Source organism: Sciurus carolinensis, chromosome 8 (assembly GCF_902686445.1).
Source record: "Sciurus carolinensis chromosome 8, mSciCar1.2, whole genome shotgun sequence".
NCBI classification, from domain to species: domain Eukaryota; kingdom Metazoa; phylum Chordata; class Mammalia; order Rodentia; family Sciuridae; genus Sciurus; species Sciurus carolinensis.
In genome coordinates, this window is record NC_062220.1 from 13,060,477 (window position 1) to 13,073,971 (window position 13,495).

The following is a 13,495-nucleotide window of genomic DNA, read 5'->3' on the forward strand; positions in this document are numbered from 1 at the left end:
AGAAACATCCCTTGGCCATCCCCAACTCAATTATAGTGTTTTGGTGTTGGAAGGAAATCAGAAACCCATTTCCTGCCTCAGATGTTTGTCAGTACCAATAACCAAGTATGTGACCAGAAATTGGATCACACCTTAGAATCATCCACACCCATCTCTGTGACCAGGTGGCTGGGGTTCTGGTTCACATTATGGTCTGTGTGTTCTGTGGGAGGAGTGAAGAGGAGCCTACAAAGCCTTATTCTACCTAGTCACTCATGCACAATTGAACTCACCCACTGCCTGGAGACACAGGGCCACAAGCAGAGGAACCTGGTGCCCAGGACAGGACAGGCAGGTGATGCTTTCCTAGTAGTTGCAAAAAGGAAGGAAGTTCAGGGACACTTTGACCCCACAAGGTAGGATCTGGTCATGATATTTCGGTGACCAAGAACACTCACACCCTCAAGGCACCCTCCAGGGAGAAGGGGAACCCTTAGTCCAGATGTTATATTTCACATGGATAATATCAGCAAGGCTCAAACCCACTTGCAGGCACTTAGGAAGATTGAAAATTAAGCAAAATCTAAGAAGTAAAAATGGGAAAGAAGAAAGAAAAGAATGAGAATAAAAAGAAAGGAATAAGAAGAGAGTTGCTGTTTTATTATTCTTGCCAAGTCCTCTTGGCAAAAGTTCTCAAATTTTAGCATGAACAAGAATAACCAGGAGTTTGGTCAAATTACCAATTTCTAAAACCCATCTCCAGATGTTCTGAGCCTGTCCTAGAATATGCCTATTTAACTTACACCTCAGGTGATACTAGGGCAAGTTCTTAGACTGCATCATAGATTAAAACATTTGAGTCAATATTTTTAAAAGTCAAACTAACAAAAAAGAGGACCACTTTTCCATTCAACTAGAATGTTAAGATTTAGGTAGAACAAGAATTTTCCTGGGAAAGGAAATCTATTTAAGGTTTAGTTCTGGAAACTGCATTAAAAACAAAGAGAACAGAGAGGAAAAAGTGTGGAGAAAACTGAAGGCAAGATGGATTTTCAGGACTTGGGGCATAGTCAGCATTTGTCAAATGCTTCAAGAGACCAAGCAAGCAAGGAATCAGAATGAGGCTTTTGGTTTGGGAAGTGTAAAGTTTCAATCTTTAGAACAGTTTTGTAAGAATGGAAATCTTCCAGGAAAAGTCAAAGATGGCCTCCACAGGAGTGGATCATTTTATCTCAGAAACAGAGGTGTAGGCCACCAAGAGCAAGAGGGGACCTGGGGTGAAGGGGGGGCAAGAACAGAACATTCAGGAACACTCACTCTTCTGGAGAGCTGGGAAGGTGTCCTGAAATGAGGTGCCATGACATGAGGTGATTGGAAAAGGGAGGATTTCTGTTCCAAGGACTCAGAATGGAATTATGGAATTTTTCCCAAAATAGCAAATAAATTTGTACTTTTGGGTGCAAGATAACCCGGTCTGGCTTGTACTGAAATAAGAGCAGGTGCAACGAGAGCAAATGCCTAAGTGTCTCTAAAGATGAATGGCAGGTGGTGACCAGTTTTGCATACAGAATGGATGGTTCCATTTTAACTGAGGTATTTCAATTCTGAATCTTCTCCACCTGAGTGCCGTCACTTACCAGGTGGAGTGGACACCAAAACACCTCCTGCACTGGCATAGATGTTGAATGTATTGTCCCTCTATACAAGGGTGCCACCTGAGAAATTTTTAATTGTTGTCACATTAGGCATTTTTTCACTGTGTGCACATTAATCTTCCCTCCTCCTTCAGTTTCACAGAAGCCAATTATGAATTTGCCAGATCTGAAGTTGTCAGACAGCTGTCACACTTAAAATTAACATGCTTTTTTGTCATTTGGGTTTAAACCCTTAAAAGACATTAGGCAGAGTCTTTACTTGGTTTGATATTTTTCTTCAAACAAAGAATTTGATCCCCATCCAAACCTTTCTCCTTTCCCAGGATCTCGGTATCTAGCCAGTCAAGTTTTTGTCCCTCACTCCTCACTTGTGATCAGCATTTATTGGGTGTCTTAGTTCCTCATCAGAGAATTCCTCTTCTTGAAATCTTTGACCCATAGGTCACAAGGACCAGTTCCCAGCTCCACATTGTTCTAAATAACCCATAATGCAACCCTCTTCCCTGTGTTGAATTTTCCAAGAGTAGGTTTTTGGGTAAAGCAGAATCAGTTTTTTTTTTTTTCCATGTTCTGGATTTATAATCCAGCACGACAGAAAGTCAAGCTAGTCTTTCTCAACAAGGCTGGAGGGCTGACATCTGAATCTATAACTTTCTAATCACTTTGAGATCTGAGAAATGGAAATGACAATTTATGGCAAAGAAGAATAATGTGGTTAACAAGGTGGAAAAAGAAATAAGAGTTGTCAAATCAGCCATGCCACAGTTCTAAGAGTTCATTCCAATTTGCTTCTGAGAAATTCCTGTGCTCTTGTTTTGGGAATTTATGAGACACACATTTAGCTTTAGAGTAAATTCCCCTTTGCCTTGAGCTGTCTCTAGTTAGTTTCCATGATTTTCTCCAAACCTCATGCCACCTGCTTCCTGAACCAGGCCTCTGGTGGGTTTGTGTATGAAGATCAGTTAATATTTCACAGTGTGGATTCACTGCTGGCACACAGGTATGCTGCTGAATCCTGCAGCTCCGTAGGCTGGATCTCCAGGCTGCAGGGTGAGTTTTCAGGGCACTCAGCTGAAAATCTTTCCTTGGGCATCTCTGATTCATCTAAGACCTTATTATACTGGAAAGAAATCAAGAACTTGAACTCTTTTGCCAGGATCTGTTGATACCAGAAAATGTAGTTGTGTCCTTTTTTGGGGACACAAAGCATTTTTACTCTCTGTCCTTTCCCTTTGATCAGATGCTTTGGTGTCTGAGTGACTTCTTCACCAAGAGAGCCTGTAGAGAAAGCAGACAGAGGTTGGAGGATCAGGCAGGCAGGGAGTCTGATAGCATGGAGGAGAAACTGAGAACAGGGGCCCCAGGGTGTCCGAGCAGGGACTTGCCTGCACACAGGAGACAAAGGACCATGAAGCAGGTGCATATTGTGCACATGGTATCTGGAAAGAGCAGAGATGGGAGCCTTTCTGTGACACCCTCCTACCACTAATTGCAGTTTCTCTGTGACGTGATCACCTGGTAGAATCCAGTGATCTTCGTTCTGCTCTGTGCAAGTAACCAAATTAGGCAGAATATATGCAATGACCATATTCAAATATGGGCGTCTCCAAACGTCTTTACTTTCCTTTACCTACAGTGGCTTCCATTTGTCCACACCCATAGCATGTTCCACTCCAGATACGAGTTAAGTGAAGGCATGAGTTTTTTAAAATGGATTTTCTTCTAAGAGATTTTCAACTTGGGGCTTTGGTACTTCTTTCCTCCCATGAATGAAGTAGTTCCTCCAGGTCTGGATGAAAACATATGGTTTCTTATGGAATATTAAACATGATAAGAATTCATTGAATACAAGATTTGAGTGTTCATGACATTGGGTCTCTGTGTTAGAAAGGGAGAGAGAGAGGGAGAGAGAGAGAGAGGGAGGGAGAGAGAGAAGGAAAAAGAAGGAAGGAAGGGTGGGAGGAGGAAGGGGTGAGTTTCTATCTATCTACTGCAGAAGACAGAATGGGCTATCAAGATGATCCTGGGAAAAGGTCACCAACAGGATGTCAGGCACTGCTTTTCCACGTTTGGCATAACTGTCAATGTTTTCTGCAGGGTTTTGCCTAACTTCTGTCCACAAACGAGAAAAGGAAAGCCACAAACCCACTTCCTGTTGTTGTGGGAGGGAAGAGGTGGTGCTGGAGAAAGCACTTGGATCTGGGAAACAAAGAGGTTTCTGAGCAGAGGGGAGGTAACCCTGCAGCTCTGTGCCAGCTCCCGCACACAGGTACAGAGCCGAGTCCTCCAGGCCTGCTGAGCGGACGTCAAGGGAACAGAAAGAAGTGTTAGGCCGGGTGGATTGGAAGTTATCTGGAGTGTCTGTTTGCTTATTCAATAGCTTATCAAAGTAGTACAACAGCAGCTTTGGTGCTTGGCTTGGTTTCTGTTGGTACCAGTAGATGCTATCATAATTCAGAGTCTGAGAACAACTCAGGGTCACTGGCTTCCCCACCCCGGTAACCTGGTGTCTTGGGGTCTGTATGACCACAGCACTCATAGAACCTGCAGAGAAAGAAGAAAAAGGTAAAACGAGTTAAGGAGGAGACCATGAAATGCTGCCACAAAATGAAGGACACAGAGCTGAGCAGAACATAGCCTTTGTCAAAGATTTCCTTTCTGCTCAGGACTCACCTGCTACCAGGAGACAAATGGTTACGCAGTGGAGAAGCCCAGGACCCATGGAAGGGCCAGAGAAAGAAGGAGACATCTGCCTGTTCCAGGCTGTGATCCCTGGTTTGAAAGGAGGAGCTCTGTGAGTCCTGGTTCCCGATAGGAAGATCTGCTGTGACCTCAGCAGGGCCAGGCTCTCTGCTCACTGAAATACTATACACAGCTTCCTGCTTGGCAGGGAAGCCTGGGATTTGCTGGACGAGTAGGAGGGGAACATTTGTCCTCTGTACCACTCACTGCTTCTTTGAGACAGGTGTTCCCTGATTAGTTGATCCCATGTTCTCCAGGTCTCTTCACTTTATTCCCAGCTTCTCCCACCTTCTGCGACACACGAATAGCTTCTGGTAAAATCTCACTTGCAGACTTGTCAAGATTATTAGCTACTAATGTCACAGGCGGTTAACATGTTTGCAAACAACCTACATCTTATTATGGAAGTTGAGCCCAGGAATCCCTCCATATGTTTTTCAGAGAGTGTGAAGGGAATCTCCAACTTCAGGTTATCGGTGGCACCATAATGCCTCCTGGTGGTCAGCAGGAAATTACCTAGAAGCTACTTTCCTATACAGAGCCAAGGAAATCAGGGGCAGAACGAGGTTTAACAGGGTTTAGTCTCCTCTTTAGTTCCTCATTCATGTCTGCACCTTTAGACTGCAACACCAGTAGGCTGAGATGGCAAAAGCTGCTAGGTCCTTTTATTCCTTGAAACCCCAATCAGCACATTCTCATCTCAGGTGCCTGCATGTATGGTTACCATGTTCAGGGTCCCTTCAAATATTTGAGGAAACACACCATAGTTTTACTATAACTATCCACCCATATTCACATCGGGAAATTTTTGTATGTTGTTTTGTATGATACCTGTTTTTCTTTGTGTATATATATATATATGTATTTTTTTTCCTACTTTTTTCTGAAGTGCCTCCTTCCTGAGGTCTATAGTATATGCAACATCCAGCAATTTGGCAATTTCTGAGTTGGTATACTTCCTGAACCTAGGAAAACTGACTACCTACAATTTGAAGTACAGAGACATATGTGGGAAACAGTGTCTGTGGTCCAGCCTGATCCAGGGCTGCAAATGATACCTGAGTACAGGGGCCGTGTGACCATCATGCACTGCAGGTGTTACCTAGAGTTTGGCTACCTGGTGTTGTCCATGGCCTGGCAACTTTGGCATCATGGCAATCTTGTTCAAATGCAGAGAATCTTAAGCTCTCAAAGTGTGAAAAGCATTGAATTAAAGATTCTTGCAGAAGTTGGGGAACCCTGCAAGAGAGAATGTTAAAGGCATATTATGAGATATATATATGTATACAAATATATTTATATATGCATACATATATGTGATGTATCCTTAGGAAGGCTCCCATGAAATCAATTCTACCTATGTTGACATTATATCATTTCTCATGATATGCCCTTAACATCATTCTGAGAGAGAGAGAGAGAGAGAGAGAGAGAGAGAGAGAGAGAGAGAGAGAGAGAGAGAGAGAGAGAGAGAGAGAGAGAGAGAGATAAGATTAGGTGACTTTGAGAAACTTTCTGGACTATCATTCTGAATCTGTACATTTCTCCTCCACTGGCCTAACTGAGAGGAGAATAAGGATCATCCATTTCAAGCATTGGGTGGGTAAACATGATTCTTTGGCAGCCTAGGGGCTTACTTCCTATAAATGTGTCAATTCTGATTAGAAGTTTTTATGCAATTTCAATGAAATATCAGATTGCATAAAGCTTGTGATATCATGACAAACTTAAAAATTTGAGGTTATGTTATGACAGAGGCATAAAATCATAGGCACAGCATGGTGAACAGTGGGGGCTAGTTGAAGCTGGAGGTGGCTGTTTCCATGGTTGTTCCAATGGCCTGGGTCTTACTTGCCTTCCCTGAGAGATAAGGGCATTATTACAGCAGCATGTTTATAATCCTTTTGTCACACCATAAAGTTCTGCTGTTCCTCGAAGGACTGATCTGCCCACTCCCAGCCATCTTGGTAAGCACCCAGTGCACCTTTGTCTCACCACCCCAGCAGCTAGTTCCCTGCTGAGCCCACTGCTAGTCACCACTTCAGAACAATGAGTGATGGACACGATGAATCACCCATGGCTCTCAGTGCTGACTGTTCTGTATTCCTGACTGTACACCCTTAAATCCACACATTCCTAGGCTTAGGAATTTTGTTAGAAACAGAAATACCTAGATCATTCTTGCAATGTCTTCCAGATGTGTCATCGAGTGGGACCAAGGCCTAGTGAACTTCTTCGTAGTTGCCATATGCATGTGTCCAGGTTTGGGTGCACTTCACATAACAAGGTGATGATTAAGAAAGAGATTTTATTGATTGAAAGGAAAATATAAAGCACAAGGCAGCATCACAGGGCTATCCTCCTTCTCTCATCCCACAGGGAGGTGTGCTGGGACCAGGGTCCTCTTCGGCCTGTAGTATCCATCTTCCTTCTGGTGGCAGGATTTCTTCCAAGTCCCATGAGATTTCCTCTACCAGGCATGAATACACAGGCTGTTTAGCATTCTGGATCTGGGGAAGCCAACTGTTTACAGGAGTTTCTATCCTTGATTATTCACATCTCATTTAAATTTTAACTTTTATCACTTTCTAGAAAATGCAAAGACCTTAGAGACTTTATTTTCATCTACTTTCCCATCTTCTATGCTAGTGCTGATGATTATTTACAGCTAATATAAGGATGCCTATTCTTTGTTACACCAAGACATATTTTCAATCAGAATAGATATAGGTGATTGGAGTCAACTTTAAAGTTCTAGAGATCTGTCATCAACATGGCAGCTATAGTTAATAACACTGTACTGTACTGAAATTTGCTAACAGAGAATATCTCAACCTTGCTAAAAAGAAAGGAAAAAAAAAAGAAAGAAAATGATAATTGTGGGAAGTGATGGTATATTAGTTCACTAGAAAGTGGTAATCATTTCACACAAATACTTATATCAAAGCATCACCTGTACACCCTAAATATATACCATTTTAATCTGTCAATTACACCTAAATGAGGCTTAGAAAATTAAGTGTGTTATGTTAGAAAAAATGATACAGATTTAGAAATGTCTGAACTAATAGAACTATAAAGGAAAATAATCTCTGTACATGATAAACTAGATCATTAAAAGTCCATAATCTGAAATTTTCACTTGATATCCAGGAAATTCATCCATTGAGAACTTGGTTTGCTGGGTAGCTGATATTTTCAGATGTAAAATGGAAGATTAAAAATCAGAAGAATAAATTGACAATTTGGCTCCTTATTATGGTTTCATTCTTATATTTTAAAAATTATTTTATTTTTTATTTTTATTAATTTTTTATTTGTTCTAATTAGTTATGAATGACAGTAGAATACATTTATACATTTTGACAAATCATGCATACATGGAGTATAATTTCTCATTTTTCTGATTGTACATGTTGTAAGATCACATTGGTCCCGAAAGAAGGATAGTAGAGTGAAACAGACATTGTTAACTTATTATGGTTTTGAATCATATAACCCCCCCCAAAAAAAAAAAAAAACCACTAGACTCTATTTTAGAAACCAATTTATCCTTGTGCTAGTTATCCTAAAGAAGGTGCTGGACAAATCAAAGGCATGATGCATGTTTGTGGTATCAGGATAGAAATGGAATATTTCTATCACATTATATCTCTACATAGAAAGACAAAGTACAGGTTGTCTAGAAATTTTGACCTTGATCATTAGAAAAGAAAGATGGGGTTTGAAATAGTTTGGAGCTTTTAAAATCAAAGTCCACTTGAAATCTTTTCCCATTATCCATTTGTCTAATCAACAAAGGGAATAAATTTGATGATGTTTTGAGGTGCTTAAGAATGATCAGAATTGGGAAAATAGAATTTTAGAATATGTTTCAGGAGTTTTTACAGAAACCTGGCCAAAACAAGAATAGGCTATCTGAATCCAGATGTTAAATAGTCTGCAGAATCAAGTTGGATATATTATGTTTGCAAGCCTCAAAAGGAATTGCATAGCCCAATTTCTGTAACTTCGAATGACCTAAAAAATGTTCTGAGGCTGAGGCTGGGGTTCAGTGGTAGAGCACTTGCCTCACACGTGGGAGGCACTGAGTTTGATTCTCAGCCCCACATAAAAATAAATGAATAAGTCAAAGGTCCATTAACAACTAAAAATTTTTTTTAAAAAGTTCTGCTCTGGACATGGTTTCCTTTTTCAAGCTGAGTGGTTCTTTCTCCAGCCTCAAGGAATTTGACCACATGTGTGCTGGTGAAGACGCAGCTGAAGGTCAAGGGAGACCCTTGATGATGTCCAGGATTCTCCCTGCAGAACAATCATCTTTCCTGTGAAACTGAGCTGCTTTGACCTCCTTGTATTTCCACTCTGAACTCAGTGAGATCACCAAGCTCTGCCTGGGTTCCCCCTCTGCAGCCCACAGTCTGGGTACTCCCTCCAGGTATCAGAGTGTGGTGGTCCTAGTGCTTAGTTTGGTTGTTGTCTTGACAATTATCATTTACATATTTTTGCCTTTTTTTTTTTTTTAAAGTAGTTTCAACAAGAAGGCTAAATCTAATTCCTGTTAATCCACCTTGGACAGAAGTAGAAATTCACTCCAGAACCATATTGAATTTCTTATTATTGGGCTCCCCTCAGATTTCAATGGTTTTGGGGTTTTTTGGTCAGTTTTTGACATGTGGTTTCCATTGTGCACAAGCAGTATAAAACGTCATTTTATACATTTGTGAGGCACAGCTTGAAGTTCCAGCTTCTCTCTGCCAATTTATCCCTTTGGTCTGCCACCCAAAGTCCTGATCAAACATTAAGTTTCCTACCTGCATTTCTGGGTCTTTGGTTGTCATATTTTTAGACTATGAAGAATGAGAATTTTGAGGCTCTGGGATTAATATGGGAAATGTAATTCTAGCTCCTTTATGTCATCTCGAATGGGCCTTAAACCCCCAGTTCCAACTGTGAGGCCTGAACCTAGTCTGAAAGAGAGTAGATCATTATGATTTTACATTTCCCCATAAGGGCTGATGAGCTGTCTCTTTTTTCTTCTACATAGAGAACTTGAATTTCTTTTTATTTTTGGATTACCTGTATATTGTTGCTTTATTTTTAAATTTTCATAGTGAAGAGTATTTCAAATTTTTTTTGGGGGGGGCGGGTAATGGAGATTGAACTTAGGGGCACTTAACCACTGAGCCACATTTCCAGCCCAACTTTTTAATATATTTTATTTAGAGACAGGGTCTTGCTGAAGTGAGGCCAGGGTCTCACTAAATTGCTGAGATTGACTGTAAACTTGTGATCCTCCTACCTCAGTGTCCTGAGCCACTGGAATAACAGGTGTGAGCCACTGTACCCAGTGAGTGTTTCAATTTTAAAAAGAAAAACAAATAGACTAAGACAAGGATAATCATCTTTTTACTATCCCTGTATTCCTTCTCTCTCCAGGTAATCAGCAATACATTTTCCTATTTTCTCCATCCTTACATACACATGTAATAGTATATTTGAACTTAATAGGATACATGAAGTAATTTATTTTTTTAAAATAATCTCACATGTCATGCATTATTTTGTAAATTATTTCCTTTTGACTCTCCCTGCAAGTGAATAAACAAATATGACTATTTTTCTTTCTTTTAACTTCCATATACATATAAAGCGAAACACACATATAAATAAAGGAAATAAAATCATATATTCTCTGTGCATAATTTTTAACCTCTTACTATTGTCAAAAGGTTAATTCTGATAGATTGATGCCACCAAAAAACTCATTAAAAAATAGCAAGTTCTTTTAATAAAAGCATACAGCTGCTTATGCATAGAACACAACTCAAGACAGACTCCACAGTTGTAATACTTTTTTTTTAATAAATATTTTTAGTTGTCAATGGACCTTTATTTTACTTATTTATATGTGAGAATTGAACCCAGTGCATCACACATGCTAGGCAAGTGCTCCACCACTGAGCTACAGCCCCAGCCCAGTTTTAATACTTCTTGACACTGGAAAAGAACCCTTTGTGGCACGCAAAGGGGCACAGAGAAGGTACTCCTTTTTTTTACAGGTAAAATAAGGGAGAAAAGAAGTGTGATTGAAGATATGGCAAGAATTTCATAATATTCTTAGACCATGGTAGGATAAAAATGGAATTAAGTATAGATGATACACTTTGCCTTTTTAAAAAATATTTCTTTATTTGGCAGTGGAGGTTTATTTTATTTATTTATATGCAGTGCTGAGAATCGAACCCAGTGCCTTGCACATGCTAGGCAAGTACTCCGCCACTGAGCCACAACCCCAGCCCTACACATTGCCTTTTGCAGGAGATGTCGATCAGTGATCCAAATGAGGTGAGGAATTGATGATGAAGTAGGACAGATGGAAAGAGAAGACTGAGGAAGGAGGAAGGCAATAGGATGTTCGAGAGCTATTTTGCAGGTGGTTCAAATCACTTGTCATTTTGAGTCTCAAACATGAGAATGGAAGTGAATACCTGAGATGGGCCGGAGGAAGTGATCGCTGGAAGTGAAAAACTTAGAAGTATCATCTAGATGTTGGAAGCCATCAAGGAAGCCGGGAGTATTTAGGTAGAAGAGTCAAGAAATGGTGCAGAAGACGTAGTGAAAAGCAAAAAGGGAAGGTAACTATTGCTAGGCCCTGGCTGCACAGTTTTCAGCTTACACAATCCCAGGAGAGCACCACCTGTGATGTTGATCTCCATGTTGGACTTGCGAAAGCCGTGAGGCATAAAGAACCAGCTCCCCTCCCCTGCCACCCTGTGCCTTCCTATCACAAGCTTCCTGATGAGATGCATCATTGTCATTGTCCTTACCTTGCATGGACCAGTAGAACATCAGACCCTTGTCCTTCCTGAGATAGGGGAACAGCCTGGGGCAACTACTGAGAGAGGCTGGGAATTAGAGAAGAGGAAGCAGCAGGGTTTCTGCACCTGCACAGGGGGATTCTGCAGTGCTGTGTCTGAGCTACTGGCACAGAGGTACAGAGCTGAGTCCTCGGGTTCTATGGGCCGGATCTTCAGGGTGGAGAAGGAGGCTTCAGGCATGGCAGCCGAGAATCGGTCCTTGGGCATCCCTGCATCATTCACAAGAGCCTTGTTGTTAAAGTAAACCAGAAGCTTCAGCCCCTGCACCACAGTCTGTCTGTACCAGAAAAGGGTGTCATGATCTGACTTTGGTTCACATCTCAGAGTTATTGTTTGTCCTTTCTGTGTCACCTTGTGCCTGGGTGTCTGAGTGACTCCAGCATATGTAGGTTCTGAAAAGAGACAGAATCAGGCACAGATTAAGGAGTAAAATTGCAATCATAACTAGCAATGACCCAAAATGCAGAATCTTTATTTTTGGGGGGACTCACCTCCTCCCAGGAAACAAAGAACCACATAACAAAGGATCTTGGTGACCATGGCAGGATAAGACAGGGGGAGACCCTAAAGAATAAGCACAGTGGAGCTCTTGTCTCAGTATGGAGGGTGGCTTGCCAATGACATCACTGTCCCTGTCATGGGTCAGAGGACCTCCTTCCAAAGGTGAACATCAATCCTCTACAGAAGATTGGCTGAAGTAAATTATAGTTGCTCTGGAATGTGGTTGGCTCATTCAGAGACTTCAAATACCTTCTCCAGTTGTCACCTGTCATGTGACAAGCACAAAGTATGTCTTCCACTCCACCTTCCCTGATGTATCACAAGTCAAACTACTGATGGGCATCTCCACTTTAAATTCTGGGCATCGATTAATTTCTTTTAAAATTTCAACAACTTCATTATTCCTCTCCCTGAAAAACCCTACCATCCAGGCATATAAAATCAAAACAATTTATTGTCAAGTTAGGGCTTTCCCCAGAACTTTCCTAGAACCATTTGGACTTGATCATCATAACATGGACAAAGTGAATGCCCTGGGAAGAAAGGGGACTGTGGAGGTTTTATTTTTAGGGACGGCTACAGGCTGGTGTTCTTGTGCTGCAGAGTCTGTCCCTGCCCAGAGAACAGTGCAGGCTCAAATTTCTGTTCATCCTTCAGGTGCTGATGTGAACCCAACCAGGAAAAATGAAGGCTTTGACCTTGCTTAAGCACCTTAATAAAGAATCTGCTGCTAATTCTAATCCTACATCTAGCAAAGATTTTCAATAATTAAATAGGACTATAGTAAGACAACTGGTACCCCCAATTAACTATTTCTGGTGGGATCAAATGTCATGACAAAAGAGAATGACACATGGTTGGCTGTCTTGGAAGTTAAGTAGTGAAACTATCATGATGGTAGAGAATCAGCTGTGCTCACTACACCCTGGTCTAGTGCATATTTCTGCCAATGTGTGTGTATGTGTGTATGTGTGCATTCTGTTCACTCTTGTCCTATCTCCCTGGCCAGGTGTCTTGAGGCTCTGTAGCAACCTGCTACCCAGGTGTGAAGAAGGCAGAAGCTGGATACAGGGCCTGGAGAGAAGATGGAACCACAAACATGCAGATGTCACTTTGAATAGGACCCAGTATTCCAGGATGGGGAAACTCTAGCTGCACCCAGGGCTGATCTCCAGGATACGAGGAGTCATGAAACAGGAACTGCAAGCAAATAAGAAGTACAGCCTATGACTGGGGCATCTCTTTCCTTGGTGCTATGATCCTTCATAAGGAAATAAATCAGAATGTGGACACCACAGGTCCTGGAAATTTTTTTTCTCATGATTCAATATACATGTGGGTTTCAGAAGTTGAGGTCCCCTCTCTGGGCACTGGCATGAAATCCTCATCACATAGTAGGATGGAACCAGCCTAGGTTACTGGAAAGCCCTTTCCATCAGCTTTTATGGAAACTGTCCCTGTGCGGCTTTTCCTACATCAGGGCACAGAGTTGTCCCACCAGCTCCTTCTCCCTCCTGCCCTATGCAGGCCTGGAGGTGGCCCACAGAGCATGGTCAGAGGGCCAGGGAGGTGCTTCCACAGCTCTTTCAGGAGCCAGGAGACACGTGCCTCAGTGGTGCATTTGCTTACTCAACCTCCTTTCCTTCAGGGCCTCTCCTGCAGCAGGAAGTGGCATCTGTGGTTACACTGTCACCGAGATGTGTGCTGTCCTCCTGTCTCCATGACTGTGTGGACTGGTGC

At 41.7% G+C, this 13,495-nt stretch overlaps 1 gene segment (V, D, J or C); it reads right to left on the reverse strand.

Annotated features, from left to right (window-relative positions):
• Positions 1–2,604: 2,604 nt before the first annotated feature.
• Positions 2,605–4,422, reverse strand: LOC124991236 (T cell receptor beta variable 13-like). The segment is given in 3 exon segments: positions 2,605–2,912; positions 3,873–4,178; positions 4,308–4,422. Coding segments are annotated over 3 exon segments (690 nt in total).
• Positions 4,423–13,495: the final 9,073 nt, after the last annotated feature.